Here is a 16,951-nt window from a genome sequence, read left to right as displayed (position 1 = left end):
AAACAATCAAACAAGCGAAAAAGCAGATGCCAATCCACACTCTTCCCTTGAAGAAATCAATACAACATGGGATGAGGTAAACTTCAAAGCACCGCGAGTCTACTAAGATCTCAGCCGTTCTCTGAAATGAAGAAACAAAATGGAAAACGCACACACAATATAAATTTTTATCCATATGTGACTCACATATGACAGGCATGTTTGTACTCTATATTCTTTCTTATACACAACAGCACTACAGACATATACATTGCGGGATATGATTTAAAAATCGTTATATTTCAGCAGGAGCTGATGACAGAGTCCATACCAAGCTCTCCAGCAGCCTTGATGTCGATGTTGTCATAGCCGCTGCCGATGCGGATGATGATGCGTAGAGCTTTGAACTTTTCCAGGTCCTCTCTGGTCAAAGTGATGGTGTGGTACATCATAGCTCCCACTGCCTCGTTGAGCACCTGCAGACACACACATTCATTATATTTTGAGTGATAACTTCATAATCTGTGAATGAAATAAAACACAAGTGGGTTTTTTTTCTCTTAACAGCAGTATTTCATTCATTCATTCATTTATGTCTTTACTCATTTCATTGTTTAGTCCATTCATTCATGAGGTCCACACAACATGGCTATTATATATAGTCCATCTTAATTCATAAGAACCCATGACAATCACAAGATCACATTCCTTCCAGAGGAGCCATGAAAATCACATGTCTGGCATGACTTTGGACATTCAAGATAACGTTTAAGATTTCACAGTGAGGGGGAACTACAGACATCACATGGTCACCAACAGCAGTGACACAGTGTCCTTTTACAGACCTGCGCTGAAGTGGAACAAGTCATTATATTGTCTCGTAGGAACTGCAGTTCTGCATGGTCATCAAAATTATACTCAGACCCCGTGGGTGTTTATGGACAAAGGATCTAGCTAATTGATTGGACAGAGAGGTCAGAGCAGCCGCTGATCCCAGAATAAACCTTAAGACAGGGTCAGCAATTAGGTTCCACCATGGGCCAGTTTTTTTTCAGGATTTTTCATTGTGGGGCCATTAACCAATGGAACTGCCTTTCCACTGCATGTTTTGTTTTATTTCTTTTAATTCATTCAAGAATAATATAGATTGATAACACTGTTAAGGACTGTATCTTAGGGGGGAAAAATGGCATCAATTCATTTCTGTTCGACTGCCAACCATTTGTGTTCCTGAAGAATAAATCTGTTACGGTTAAATAGACTGAAGTTGTGGAATTCACATATTAAACTTTAATTTCTGGTAGGTTTATTAGACTTATTTTCAGCACTATTCACTGTTCAAATGCTATTACATATCTGTCCATCATGGAAGAGGGATCCCTCTGTTGCACAATTTTTCTCATGTTTTTGTCCTAATAATGTGTTTTTCCTTATTCGATTTGAGCCTTTTCAAATAAGATTTACTCAACTTGATAGGCATGTTTGCACTCTGTGTTTTTATGTCATCGCACATTGGATATATTTGGGTTTTGGAGTGTTGAATGTAAAAAACAAGCTATTTAAAGAAGTCAATTTGAGCTCTCAGATCTCGTGATAATCACCATTTTTTGACATTTTTATATACTATTCACCAAAACAAAATGCTGATAGATCATTTGCTTACGTAAATAATCATTAGTTGCAGCCCTGATCTTGACACCACAATATGCATTGTGGCTACAAATTAGCAAAGCAGCAATAGAAATAGTTTCTCCAAACCAAATGTAGAATTAAGTGCTCTCCCCAAAAATGTACCCGCAAACACAAACAACACATAATTCTGTTTTAAACTGAACTCATATCCAACTAGTTCAATCCATTTAGTTAGAAATAGACATTATACAGATGGATCTATCTTGAACCAATCTAGAGATAAAAAAAAATGTTTACATAGCTCAAGAATTATATGTCAAAATGTGTCATAAATAACCACATGGTGGCGCTGTTGAACCCAGAGCCACTACAATCAAAATCAAATGACTTATTCATTGGCCATGAACTAGCTTCCCTCCAAATATCATTAAAATCTGTTGATACATTTTTGAGATCAAACAAACATGATTTGGTGTAAGAAGTATTTCTAACAAAATGTAAGTTAGTAAAACATTTGCCTCAGGGTCAAAAAAAATTCTGAATTAATTCACCACAGGGACGTCACTGTGAAAACGCTACTCCTCTGTCACTTGAAATGGACAAGGTGACCTGGCCTGTGATTCAGTCTAATGGTGATCTAAAGTATTCTCCCTCCATATCAGCCACAGCCCCTGTCCGCACCTAAATAACAGCTCTGCATTCACCTCCAGCCAAACTGCATTAGCTTTACTGTGATTAGCAGATTAGCTCTGAATTTCCATACTGCTTTTATTAGAGCCATGTCCCGGCCAGGACTTCAAGATACTAGTTCAAGGTTAAAATGCTCACACACACACCCACACACGCGCGCGCACACACACACACCCTCTTCTTCCTCTGGGCCAAGCCTGAAGGTCTAGTGCTGTTTTTGAACTGGAGAGGGAGTCTTTTTTGCATGGGCAATTAAGCTTTTTTTTTTTTTTTTTTTTTTTTTGAGGGGAAATCCACTCTAAATGCAGTTTATTTTAATGGAAACTCTGACCTAATCTATATTCCCTTCTCCACTGTAACCAAAGCCTTGCTGGTTTTAACATTATCATTTGTGATGATGCCTGAGCTTTTCTGATACAGCGACGAGGCCTCCCGTTTTTGGCCGGGCTGAGCGTGAGAGAGAGAGAGTATACTATGGTGAAGGAGTTTTGATTTGGTGATAGACGTACTTTACAGTCTGTATGTGTGTGTGTGTGTGCGTGTGTTTGACTCCGCGGCTTACTGGGGAGGGATTTTATGGCTATGAGGTCATCCCACTAGAGAGCAGGGTGGATGTAGTGGCAATGAGAGCTGGTTGTAACACTGAAAACAGACTCCACCTGGCAAGGGAAGATGTCAAAATGTTGCTTCTTAGCACTATTTAACACTTCTTGAAGGGTGACACGGTCAGTATTAAGCAACACGGCAAAAGCATTAAACACTGCAGAGCGACACCACAAAATACTGTGGAGTATGTTGTCAAGAGAAAGATATGATCTTTTATTGATTGCACCCTTTTGAATCCACTTCAGCAATGAAGCAGTGATGCAAGTAAAAGGGAGGACAGTTTTTAAAAAATGAGATTCTTTGTGAGAATGAGGCTGACATGGCAAATTAAAGCTTAAATTATAAAAAAAAACAATGTTACATGCCAATATGGAGCTGTAATCTTAACTACTGCAGTGCTGAAACACTTAGTTAACTGTATCTTTGATTTGTTGTTTAAGTCATTTTTATGCCAAAAACATTCTCTGCTTACAGCTTTTGAAATGATAATTTGCTGTTTTTTAATGACTGTAAATTGAATATCTTTGGATTTTGGAGTGTTAGTTGGACAAAACAATTAATTTAAAGATGTCAGCTTGATCTCTCGGATCTTGTAATTGTTATCAATTTCTGATATTTTTATAGACTATATAATTACTGTACACATTGCTTACGTAAATGGTCATTAGGTGCAGCCCTGATCTTACTGCCACAATTGGATGAACAGTCAGGCAGTGTTAAATGTGATAGGCCAATCTTGTCTCTATGCCACATGGGCTATCATCCAACCTTTACAAGCTGCATGTGACTATGAGACACGATGACTGCGAGAGAGAGAGACGAGGGATCGTCGACCTTGGACGATGATGTTGGAGCGCAGGTGCTATGTGCAGGATTTGGTCTCCCTAAAGTGGTGCTGTAACTTGATCTTGATCAGTATTCGCCTGTGTGTTTCATCATGCCCCTATCACCCGAGAAATACGGGATTACCGGGTAGAGGACCTGACATAACCTCAGGCCACTTTCATATTCCACCCTTGACCACCCTTTGCGATGACTTTCTGTGTTGTCTGGCGAGGATGGAGGCGAGTGCGGCAGCTGGTGTCTGGCCTGACAACATCATACTGAAACTCTCTGAGTTATCAGCACTGCATCTCCGTATACACGCCGCAGAAAGAAGAGATTGGACATTTTCAATCTACACCGCCCCTCTGGGTATCTAGACTGCAAGTTATTACGGTGAACTGCTGAATATGCTGGAGAGGTGAACATTACAATCATGTTTTTCCTGATAAGGCAGCGTTAAAACAAACAAAAAGCTACCCGCTCCCCCTCTTCTCCTCACCGCCCAAGGTCTTTGATTGAATTGATCTCTATGCAAATGCCTCTTTTTTAATATGTCCCATTTTCATAAAAACAGCGAGAGGAAAGATGTAGCAGCCCTCACTCCGTCTGCAGATGGAGAGATAGCACTTCGGTGATACCCATCTCCATGGCCATATATTGTTTTGCAGCCACGGTGCTGCATAAAAAGCAATAAAGAGCCTCTACAAGCCAATGTAATTACATTGCATCCCCGCCATACAAGACTCACTATTAGAACAATGGCACTGATGTAGGCATCACACTCTGTGCCACAAAGTGATATTAAATCATAATGAAGCCACTATATTTTAACTGGCGAGTGCGTATGGGGCCAATATAACACACTACACATATCAGCACTGTGATAGGAAAAGAGAGACGCAGACATGATTGAGTGGCAGACTCTATTTCTCCATCAACTTTCTGCTGCTCTGATGTTGAGCAGAGTGAAAGTGAAGTGCACTATGTGTGTGTGTGTGTGTGTGTGTGTGTGTGTGTCAACTTGTGTGTGTGTGTGTGTGTGTGTGTTTTCTACCTTCTCGTGGATCTCCTGTGTTGACTGAGCGTCACAGAAGGCGACAGTCGCCAAGTCTTTAAGGATGGGCATCTCCACGGTGCAGTCGCGCCCGTCCAGCAGCGCCACCAGGGGGCGCGGATGCATTGGCCCGTTCATGATTTGGGGCCGAATACCTGAAGAGACAGGTGGAGAGAGAGAAGGGAAGGTTAATTTCGGGGCAAGAGGGTATTTGTTTCATCGACTGTTGACCCTTGACACTCATAGAGGCTGCTTGTGATCTTAGTCATCACTGAGCTTTAAGTTGGATCACCCAAATTACAAAAAGAACTACTTTCGACAGAAGAAATAGTCCCTATGAAAACTGTTTACATATCTTTGGATTATTCTGACACACTCCCGTTGAGTTTGTCAAATGTCAGATTTTCGTTGTACTGCAGTTGCGACACAAGTGGATATCTCAAAACCCTGGCACATAAAACAAAAACAAGCTGCATGGCTAGACACCTCTAACTTTGAGTGATAAAATATATTGTTTTATAATCTTTATCTTGCTGCATTCATGAAACAGTAAAGTTGAGATAATAGTAGAGAGATAATCATGAAGGGCATTAAAAACAGATGACACACAAATAAAATACATAATGAAAACACAAAAATGCCAAAGTTCTACTGAAGAAACACCACATTTACAGAGAATAAAATGACAATACTGAAGTCAAATTATTAGTCTAACAATCACCGTGTGACACTCTCCTGCCAGCTGGAGTCAATTCAACGCTGTTTACTTGAATAATAAAAGACTCAGATGATAACTACCTGCTGTGCGAGCGCGTGTGTGTGCACATGCGTTCGCTTGTGTGTGCACATGTGCTGATTAGGATATAGTAGGAAGCAGGGCTTCTCCGAACTAACAAGCGTTGCTCAATAAATCAATGCACCTACTCAAGACTGGATTAGACCACAGCTTCACTCGCAGAAATCCTCTTCGGTATCATGACTCCCAAACACTTAGATCACATACACAAATCTACACATACACAGATACGTGAATGCAGGCAGACGAGAATATACAACACGCCGTATGCAGGTGCACTCACACAGGCACTCTATCATACCAAGAGGAACATATTCCCTTGTGTGTACATATGACAACTGCACTCTAACGCACACACGCTGTAGTTCTTCTCATTTCTCAGTTCAAAGAAGAGGATCCTACATTTTCATGATATGAGTGGAACCAGCAGCTGTGGAATAGAAGAAGAAGAAGAAAAAAAAAAAAAACTGCACGCTACACCTTTAGAAATGAGTTTTGCTGCTGCCCTGCCTCAAAAGAGCCATGTATCATTGAAGGGGGGGAGAGCATCAGAGAAAACGCTACATGCCTGAAACAAACCCACAACCAACTCACATTCGCACTTCAGCGCACTTGACAAAGTGCGTGTCGCAATTCTGGTTTTGTCTCCGCTCGTCTCTTTCTCATTCCCTCTCGCCGCTTTCCTCACTTTAAGTGAAGAGAGCCGAGCTCCCCGGCGGGCCGACCTTCTCACACATCCCACTGAAGAAGACGTGTCGCGCTGAGAAGACAGACAATTACGAGCTCTGCTTCATACAATGTTAACAAGTGAGAGGCATCAATATTCATGCTGCTGAGCGGCGTGCGGCTCAGAAGCCAGCCAGTGGATGGATAGACCTTAGAAGGAAAGCAACTGTTCCCCGTTGAGTACCAGCACCCCAACACTGCACAGGTCATGATCCTCACTCACAGTCAGCGGCTATGGATTTGTCCAAGCTGACAAAACAGGCCAAAAGTCACTCCAGACAAGACCTACAACAGCAAGATCCCCTGTGGATGTTGCTGTGTGATGTCATGACATCAATTTCTTATCTGGTATTTTCTTGCTCTCCTCTGGTTTGCTGCTAAGATCTGTATCTGGATGCTTAGGTGTGACCTCATTCTGTGCGTGTGTGAGTGAGCGTGCATGCAGGTGTGTGCATCTGTGTGCTCTTATCCTGAAGATTACGATGACGTCAGACTCCGGGATCGAGATAAGGAGCAGGGTGGAGGAAGGGAAAAAGGAGAGTAGAGGAGAGGAGAGGAGAGGTGGGACGTGCTCTGTGGGATTACAGCAGCAGAGGAGGCTGATTAGGGGGGGATAAAGTTGAGATTAGGAGATTTAAGATTGAGAAAGTTTTGTGTGTGTGTGTGTGTGTGTGTGGCCGTAGCACAAACAGGCTAAAACACACAGCAGGAAGACAAACAGGTGGGAGGGGGAGGGAGAAAAAAACAGTGAGACAGAGGAGAGTGAAATTAACACGTAAAACGAGCACGCATGAAAACACACTAAACACTGCCTGTTAGCCTAAAGAGCTCCCGTGAGACTTATCAGAGAAGAAGAAGAAGAGGAGGAAGATGAAAGGAGGAAAAGAGAGCACACATAAACGACAGGAGAGACGCGGAGAAAGCCCAGCTGACAGAAAGTGAGCAGTCCAGCAGCGCAGTCTCTCAGGGCAGGGGGAGGATCGGCGCGGAGGTGTCATCTCCCCGTGCCTTCCGCCTGTTGTCATGGTGATCACTTAACAGGCTTTGGCTGCCAGTTTTAATGCACTTTATTTTTGGCACCGCTGGCATCTGCACCGAGAGTTGAGGTCGGAGGCGCAAACGCCCGTATCCTCCTCGCACTCGCGGTGCAAAGGGCGGAGGAGATGTTTTCTCTCCTGACAGACAGACAGACAGCCGCCCCCCCCTCCTCCTCCTCCTCCTCCTCCTCCTCCTCACCCATCACCACCATCACGTCCCTTCCATGCCCACTTATCACACTCCCTGTTCAAGACGGGTGACATGACGGCTGGAAAGGTGAGGCGTGGCGACTCGGCTGTCTGGGCCACATCTGCAACTGACAGCACGTTGAATATTAATGGAGGCAGCTGGTAAAGACTGGGTGGTGATGACCGAGACCATTACAGCAAACTGATGAGAGCGTGTGAGAGAACTCCTGCATTTAGCACCTGACAGCATCTATAAATATAGTGGTGCTGAAAAGAGTACAGAAATTTAATTATCAGCAATTTTGATAATGAACATGTTTTTAAATAATTAACGAAGGAAAAATGCAAAACAAATGTGAACTGCAGCTTGTCTTTGTTTTAAATCGCTGTAAATTGAATATCTTTGAATATCATTAGGTCGACATGTGGATTTGTGTAAGATGACATTTGACGTAACGCAGCTCAGATCTGCTAAGTTTAAATCTCCAGGTCACGATTTCGCGTGTAAGATCAAAAACTCTTGACTCGGGAGGAAAACAAGGAATCTTGAACACTGTCCATCACTTGTCCGCGCTATATCAACAATGTTTCAGTCCTCACACCTTCATCAGGTAACAGTCATGACAAAAACACCACTGATCTTTACATGATGAGAATAAGTGATGGACGCTGTGAAGGATACTTTGCTTTCTTTACAAATTTAAAGCTGCACTACTCGATTCCTGACCACTAGGGGGCAGAAAAAAAACATTTAACTGACATAAACAGCTCTGAACCGATATTATTATGACTAACATGTTATCCAACAGTTGCCAACATCCAGAGCAACATTAGCACTCATTTGGAGTCATGTTTAAGTCCACCTGATGAATGTTCACTCTCCTTTTAGCTCTGTTTTGGTCTCCTCCTGCTCTTGAGAAAAAATATCTGGCTCTTTAGCTAGCTTTAGTTAGATGTTCGAATTCCCACACCAGCTAGTTGCTACCTTTGTCAGTTGTTGCTGGGCAGATAATGTGCATTGTTGGCTCAGACTTGATCGTAAATGTGCAATAAAACCAGAACAATGAGCTAAAAAGCTCAGTGGAGATGCAGAGTTGAGTGATTGCAGCGCTACGAGCAACCCCTTTCACATCACAGTCATCTGATTAATATAAAAAATATCGATTCCTGCAGGTTTTGCGGCAAGCAGGGCTCTCCTTGCCTCGCAGAAAAGACCTTAACACCTGTAACCTTCTCCCTGCTTCATCTAACCAGTAGTTACTTGTAGCTAACAGATTATAGACAGCAGTGGGTGTGCAGGTGAGAGAATGATGCAGCAGAGGAGAGGAGCGACTGGCAGGCTGCTGTGAACCCTCAGGCAGAAGTTAGACAGGCTGAACTCCATGAATCATCCACTAGGTTTCTCTTTCTCTCTCTGACCTTTCAGTCTCTTCCCCTTTCAATCTCCCTCTCACCGTCTCTTCCTCCGTTACATTTCACCATATCGTCTGTGGTGTGTTGTATTCTCCCGGATCTCTCCCTGTATGATAGCATCTTCTGACAGCTTCTCTTTTCTGCTGATGTCTACCTCTGTATCTCTGTTTGCTCAACATATATCTGCTTCTCCTTCCTTTATCTCGCTTTCCACGTAAATTTCTTCCTCACCTCGGTTATCATTCCTCAGCTGTCTTCCAGTAATCACTGCCCCTCCTTTCTCTGTCGTCCTTTCCTCTCAACTGTCATTCTTTCTCATCCCTTTTTTTTTTGTTTTTTATCATTTTCACTCACTATTTATCAAAATCTCCCCTTTCCCTCTTGTTCTCTCTTTCTTTATCTCTGTCTTGCTAGGAGCCAGAGTATGTATTTGTGTGTGTGTGTCTCTTCCTGTGTGACAGATTGATTCTCACTCTGCTGATTTTGATGGAGAGGAGATAATGTATTCGGGCAGGGGAAGCAGGGAGGTGACAGGCAACAATCCACCTGTGGTAAACTGACAGCATGTACATCAAACCAGTCGCAACCAGAACCTCTGGGTCTGGCACCTGCATAATACCTCCACACCCGGTTCTGATAAGTGACGCATTTATGACAATCCTCTCAGCACCTTTTCCTTTCAGCATGCGTGTGATTCTTGAATAGTCTCTAATATACAATACTCTAGTAATAACGTGCTGAATATGATCATCTAGATTATTAAATATACAGTACAATTATTTTTTTTAACTGTGTTACATAAAACATCTAGAAATCATAGTTAATAAACTGCAATAGCTTGTATAAATATCATAAACATATGATATTGTAAGTCGATTACTAACCTGGCAGGTCTGTTAGATTTTTGGCATTACTGGAGATGATAACATCAGTTGGGAGTGATATTCTTTAGGCCTTTTACTCATTTCACTGACAATTTGCAGGTTAAAAAAAGGGTTAAAACTGGGCTAAATCTGGTTCTTTCAGATATTCAGGTTACATGTAATCATTGTTTCAACAGCATTTAAATGACTATATATTTCAGTGTGATGCAGGTCGTAACTACACGTTGAAATATAATATTTCTAAAAAAGGAAAGCAATATGTCTTTTTTGTATTTTTTCAAATTGTGGTTGAAAAGAGTGAAAAACTTAAATAATAACACTCCCAACCAATGTTATCACCTTAAAGGGGATGTATCATGCACATTTCCTGGTCTGTATTTATATTCTGGGGCTCTACTAGAATATCTTTGCATGATTTATAGTTCAAAAAACTTCTTATTTATCTTATACTGGTCTTTTATGCAGTCCCTCAGTTCAGCCTCTGTCTGAAACAGGCTGTTATAGCTCCTGTCTCTTTAAGGCCTTTCTCTCGATGAACCCACTCTGTTCTGATTGGCTAGCAGACTACGTAAACAAACAGTAGTACTAGGATTTCACTTCTTTTTCTTGTTCTTTACTTGAAATGCAGACTTCTCAAATACATCCATACATGTTCATGGCCGAATCCCATCGGAAATACGCGAGTGGACATTGCCAACAACCCATGGAACAACCTTAGTGACAAAAGTTATGGAACTGACAGTCGTTTGTGGACACGTGCAAACAATCTGAGGAGGATGCAGAGGTAACATTGCAAAAGCAGCGTTCAGGGCAGGCTGAAGCCCTGGCTTTTGACTTGCAGGGGGCATTTTACATACGTTAACCTCATGTTTTGGACCTTTGACCATCCAACAGCAACATATAACAGCATAAAAATAACAGAAAAATCACAAAAGCATGGTACGTCCCCTCTAAGGAAAGGCAAAGTATTCAGCAGAAACTGTTGTTTGAGTTTTAGCTACTGCATCTTTAAATGTGTTTACCTTTTATCTCAGTGATTTTAACTCTATCTGCATGGTTCCAATCTCACAGGTCTTTCAACAAAGCACAGAAATGAATAAATATCAAAAACACATTCGTACTGCATGGAAATAAGCTTTCACCCCCACCGTGACAAACGCTGTCTCAGCTCTCTTGTTTTAACGGTGTTGTAACAGCTCATTCAGGGGGAATAGGCAGAAATAAAACAGGGTGTTCAGCAGGGCTGCCATTGTTCCCTGCAAGCTCCTGTGCTGCCGCCTGGTCTACAGCAGCCGCTGGCCGCCTGACTGAGAACAGCCGGAGATTCAAAACTGAGCCATGTAGCGAGCAGAGACAAGAGCAGGACGTATACTCACATACGGTGCATCAAATGTCAACAAATGTTATCACCGAGGGTAGGGGTGGGGTTTGTGGAGTGTTGGGGGTCATGTCGGAACTACGGGAGGCAAAGTGCTCTTAATTTCACTCCTCCATTAATTAATGCCTCTCATTTCCTTTCGTCTGTGTTCTCGCTTCCTCTGCTTGTTGCTAAACTGTTGCCAGGCCAGTGTGTGTGTGTGTGTGTGTGTGTGTGTGTGTGTGTGTGTGTGTGTGTGTGTGTGTGTGTGTGATTTGGGAAGAGTAAATTTTCACGGAGGGAGGCAGCTGTCGTGGAATAAATGCATGTAACACACATTCACACACATACACCACCCGCTGCTGTATCTTGTTCTGTGTAATGATATACCAGGGTTTGACATTCACTTTTTGAGGAACTAAATTTACCTTTCACTTGTCCAAACACACAAAAGTCACTTGTCCTGGTAGAAATGAAACATTACAGAAGCTAAAGACACGCTAACTTCAGTTTCACTTGGACTCTAATGCTGGTTTTCAACATCTGTGATGTGAAAACCTCACATTTCCACACAGTTAGAGAAGTAAAATGCGTGCGTCCTGGTATTAGTCCAGCTATAAAATATAAGCGCATCATGCAGCGTTTCTCCTGCCAGGCTGCTGACAGCACTGTCAGCTGAAGAGTCAAGCACACTGGGCGGTAGAGGAGGTTGTACAAGTGTCTGGTTCAAAGGTAGTTTGGCCAACTTTGCTATTTTATTATTATATAACTGTTAGTCATTCACATTTACATTGATCAAGGTTAAACATGAAATATAAATGTGATAATATTACAGTGAGTAGGTTCTACTGATAAATGTGTGCCAGACTCACTGACAGTTACAATGACTGGAGGAATTAATGCAGTGTAGCGGTGCTGAGCAAAACTCAGGAGAGACTCAGCAGCCAAACATTTTCTCCGTTTTCTATTTAGGAGCAGCTGAGATTGTCACTAAAATGAGAATAGGTGGTCCACCTTAAAGATCAGTCCACCTTAAGTGAGCCTGGTCAGATTAGGCTAACCCATCATCATACTCTCTGCTCCGGTCACCAGCCTCACCATCACTACACACTCTCTCTCTCTCTGCAAATTCACTACACAACCTACGCACTGAGCTATCCCATTCTGAGTTGGACATATTGTGAGGAAAAAATGCATTCGTTTCAAATCGGTATTAACTTTATTCATTTAACCCTGATATATTCCCACGTTTCTGTCAGATCTAGGGCTGCTACTAATGATTCTCTTCGTTAGCGATTAATCAGCTTTTCTCTTCATCAATTCGTTGATTGGTCTCAAAACATTTTTTAAAAATAATGACAAATCCCTGTCACAAGTTGTCAGAGCTCAAGGTGACGTTTGCTTAATTAGTCTGACCAATAATCCAAAAGTGTTCAATTTACGGATGACATGATGATCAGTGATTATAATTCTCTACTGACCGATTAATCAGTAAATTCAATAATCGTTTCGGCCTAAAATCAGCCACATCTCACCGATCTCTCTGTACTTGACACTAATTATTACACTCCTAACGACATAACAGAACATCTCCCCTTTCTAATATGTTTGTTCTATAGACTTAATATATGTATCATCTTTAGCAACACAAGTACGCCTTTAAATCATACTGGTATGATAGCTATGTTGTAGAAGAATAAAAGTACCAAATGGTAATTTCTAAAGGAACCTTCTCTACTTCCTAAAAGCTTAGAGAGGTTTATCAGGTGGGTTTCATGAAGAAAAAAGGCCTTGAAATTATTCAACAAAATGAGTATCTTGGCAAGTGCTAGCCATTATGTTACTAAAATCTTTTCAAGTCCCTGTAATAAAAGGTGTTGAGCTCAGTTAGCAGTCTAAAAACAGCCCATTTTTCTCAATCAGAACGCACAACAGTCGTCAAAAATGGGAACTGGGTCACAAAGAAAATTATTTTGGAAATCTAGGTCTCCAGTGAAAAGGCTTATAACCACTTGATGTAGATTACTAGCTTTTATGAGATCATACTTCTCTTGCCCAATCTCTCTCTCTCAGTCATCAGTACTTTAATTCTAATCATTCCTGTAGACAAATACTTGTGGAACCCGAACTCAGCCTGGGCTGGAGGCTGCAGTGCCTGAGCCAGCAACACTTAGTCAGAGTCTGGCAGCGGGACGCAGCAGAGTGGCGCACCGGGAGATGAGGCCAGAGTTTCCATTATGTGGTGAAGGGAGCTGGGACTCTCTTCCTACCGCTGGCCTCTGCTGCTGGTGTTATGTTGCCTCCATGAGGGGAAGAGGGACCAGAAAGGAAGAGAGTAACGCAGTTGTGTTGTGGTCACAAAAGGAGGAAAAAGAAAAAAAAACACAGAAGAAAAGAGCGAAGACAAGAGAGAAGAGAAGTCCACTTTAGCGGTAATGGGAGACCAGACAAGCTCTCCATCATACTATCATCATCTGCTACCACTGGTTACCTAGCAACCCCAAGCCGCTGTTTGCAGGTGGCTCCTTCTTGACAACAAGGTTGGGTGGGGGTTGCTGCTGCTGACCGCCAACAGTTGCGGCCATTTACTGTGCCACCCTGAGCAGCACTGTGCTGAAACATAATCCACAGGCCCTCCCTGGCTGACAAAGGCAGCCCATCAAAACAGAAGGAGGCTGTGTGCGGATGGAGGAGCATGCCTATGAAGGGCTAGTGGGGTTATGATATGGCCTGTGCATTGTGTGTAGGGATGAGTTTGGATCTGGTCTCAGATTGACAAAATAGCTGAATTCACTAACAAATTTCTAATAGAATTAAAGAACATTGTACAAAACATTCAAGTGCCAGGTCTCTCATATTTAACCGGCGCTGAACGCCATTTTTTGCAGTCGCTGGCAGTAGATGATATCAGCTATAGCTAATTAACGATAATTCTCCAAGTAACTTGCCCAAAGGCCAAACTACAACTTGGCTTGCTCTCTGAAAAAAAAACATTCACTCTACATATGCAAGTAAATTATGTGATGTTGCAGTTCAGCAGTACAATAAGTGGTGGCTTTTCTCTAGTCATCTCGCTGATTGCGTCATTATGTCAGTGTCAGTAGTCTCAATTTACCAGGTAAACCATCAACATCAGAAATTTCAGCTCATCAACTTAACAGCGCTGAATCGTGGCCTCCAGTATTGAGAAAAAGTAGCCTGAGAAAAAGAGAGTGTGCAAAAGTATGTAGGGCTGCACCAAAAACTACATAGGTTCAATACAGGATTTAAAAGGATTCTGATTCACAAAGCAGATTGGATACTGGATTCAGATTTGATAAAAATGCTTTCAAAGCTCAGTCTGTTTACAAAGTGTGTGTGTGTGTGTGTGCAAACTGTGCTCAGGCACAAGTTGCAAAAGCAAAGTCAGATCTGCACTAAAACATGGACAAAACAGGAATGCACTTGCATGGATGTGGCAACAAATGAATAGAAACCCACACACACAACCTTGGATGACTGCCAGGAGCTTGACTGTGGAGTAACGGAGAAGCTTGGCATAATGCACAGATGTGCAGTTGGGTCAAACAACACTTTGTTTCCCTTGCTGGAGTTTCCTCCCTTCTCATATGGAACTTTGCCAGAGTCTGTACTTCTGGTTTACTGACGCTGAATTACTCATTTACTACTTTCCTCCCTCTCACACACAACCTGCCATAAACACACACACGGACCCTTCATCTGCCTGTGACAGCGCGAGGTCACTGCATGAGTTCTAGTGGGTGAAGAGAGGGGGTGAAGGAGGTGGTGGTGGTGGAGGGGGTGGGTGGGTATAAGCACCCTTTGTTGGCAGCCTTCTCCCTGCCCTTCCCTCCGTTCACTTCCCCAAAAGTAGCACACAAAGGCCACTTGTCCTGCGCTGCCAGTGCCCCACCCCTGTCACCACCCGGCTGCCCGCCACACCAATCCATCCCCTGCCAAGAAAATGAGCGCACGCCTGTTTTAAATGGTACCCTCTGTGTGACTGGGTGGGCCGGGCCCACACCCCACCGTGGGACAAAAGCGGGTGTCAACAGCATCCATGGCACAACCATGCTGGAGCTCCTGTCCCCTCCCCTCTCTCTCTCTCTCTCTCCCTCTCTCTTTTTCCCGCTCTTTTATTCTTCGGTGTTGCCCTGAGCTACGGAGCTGCGCTCGGAGCCCGAAACCACAGAGGAAGCGAAAACATGAAGCAAAGTGCAGCGGCACAGGACGGGCGGACCTCGAAATGACAACACTGTTGGACTACTTGCCTGCCTTTACTGACCGCACAACACACACATGCAACACACCCACACACACACACACACACGCTCTCCTTCTCCCCTCCTCTTATCCACACCCCCCCCTCCCCACCCCTCCATCTCCATCCCTCCCCATCCAGCTACCTCCCTCCCACCTCCCACATGCCAGACTTTATTAGACATCCAGAAAAGAAAACGGGAAACATGCTGCTTGCCTGGAAAATGTTGTCTCCACATTCTTCGGCTTAAAAACTACACATCGCAGCAAAAACAGAAGGCGAGCGGAGAGGGAAAAATAGCAAAAAAACACAAAAAAGGGAAGTGGAAAACCTTCCGCAATAATCCAAGGAGGGTACCCCCCCTCTTCTTCTTCTTCTCCTCCTCCTCCTCCTCCTCCTCCTTCACTCCTTCAACCCCCCCTTCCCCCCTCCCCCGGAGTTGCTCGTCTTGGTCTGGCCCTGTTGGCGAGGGGAAGGGGTTTTTGCAGAGCGCGCTCTAACTAAGCCCCCGGCTGCATCATCTTCAGTCCATGCCTTTGAGGGCTGGGAGAAAAAGCACCATAGACCCGCGGCGTCCTTATGTGCACACACGCACACACGCGCGCACACACACGCACACAGCGATGTGCAGGCTGGTGATCGGATGGTAGCGGGTTGGAGAAGGCGGGGGAAGACGCTTTTGTCCTTTTTTTTTTTAATCTCCCAGGAAGAAAAGGCTGCGGTCTGGGAGCGCGATGGCTGGAAACTCTCTCTGCCGCTTCCTCTGCTGTCAGCTGCGCAACATCTATTCACTGTGCATTTCTCTCTCTCTCTCTCTCTCTATGTCTCTCTCTCTCTCTCTCTCTCTTTAGCTCTTTTCTCCTGCCTTTGTCTTAGCTGATAATAAACCAGGAGGGGCAGAAAAAAGATCTCGCGGCAGGAAAAAAAAAAAAATCTGTCTAAATCAAAAGTGCCAGCTCGAACATGCGGAGCTGAGCTCTCTGGGCTCGCACAATTTACTCCCCGGCTGCGATCACTTCATAGGATCCGCACACATAACACACTCGAGCACAATCCCTCCTCCCTTTTTTCCCTCCTCCTCCTTTTTCTTCTCCCCTTTTTTATGTTTTATTTCTGATCTGGACTCCACTGTGTTTTAAGAACGCCTGCCCCCTTTTTTCCCCCCTCACTCACACTCACACACACACACACACACACACACACACACACACTCTCTCTTGCTTTCGTTTGCTCATACTCTCACCTCCCTCTCCCTCCCGATTATTTGGTTTCCTCTGCTTTTCCACTTTCATCTAGACCTCAACAACCTCCCCCCCCCCCCTCCTCACCTCGAATCACCACACACACACACACACACACACACACACACACACACACACTAAATCACAACCTCACCCCACCCTGGCATTTTTGCGGGTTACCGGGAAGAGACTGGAATAGTGACATACAGACTCACACTCCCCTCCCCACACTCAGAATATCCAATACACACACTGAAACAC

At 43.6% G+C, this 16,951-nt stretch overlaps 1 protein-coding gene across 9 annotated transcripts in view; it reads right to left on the bottom strand.

Moving 5' to 3' along the window:
• Positions 1 to 16,951, bottom strand: part of ctbp2l (C-terminal binding protein 2, like) — a 106,591-nt gene that overhangs the window by 13,697 nt on the left and 75,943 nt on the right. For 8 of the 9 annotated variants that reach the window (XM_067576772.1, XM_067576771.1, XM_067576777.1 and 5 more), the window contains 2 exons: positions 4,787 to 4,941; positions 311 to 455 (listed from right to left, as the gene is read on the bottom strand). In XM_067576772.1, the coding sequence (XP_067432873.1) occupies positions 311 to 455; positions 4,787 to 4,941 (300 nt within the window). Of the gene's footprint in view, positions 1 to 310; positions 456 to 4,786; positions 4,942 to 15,665; positions 16,492 to 16,951 lie in introns of those variants that run through there. The other variant, XM_067576776.1, reaches the window with a different exon arrangement.

This window comes from Thunnus thynnus, chromosome 20 (genome assembly GCF_963924715.1).
Source record: "Thunnus thynnus chromosome 20, fThuThy2.1, whole genome shotgun sequence".
Classification (NCBI taxonomy): Eukaryota; Metazoa; Chordata; class Actinopteri; order Scombriformes; family Scombridae; genus Thunnus; species Thunnus thynnus.
The sequence above is the reverse complement of the archived record's forward strand: the minus strand, read 5'-3'. Positions and strand labels throughout refer to the sequence as shown.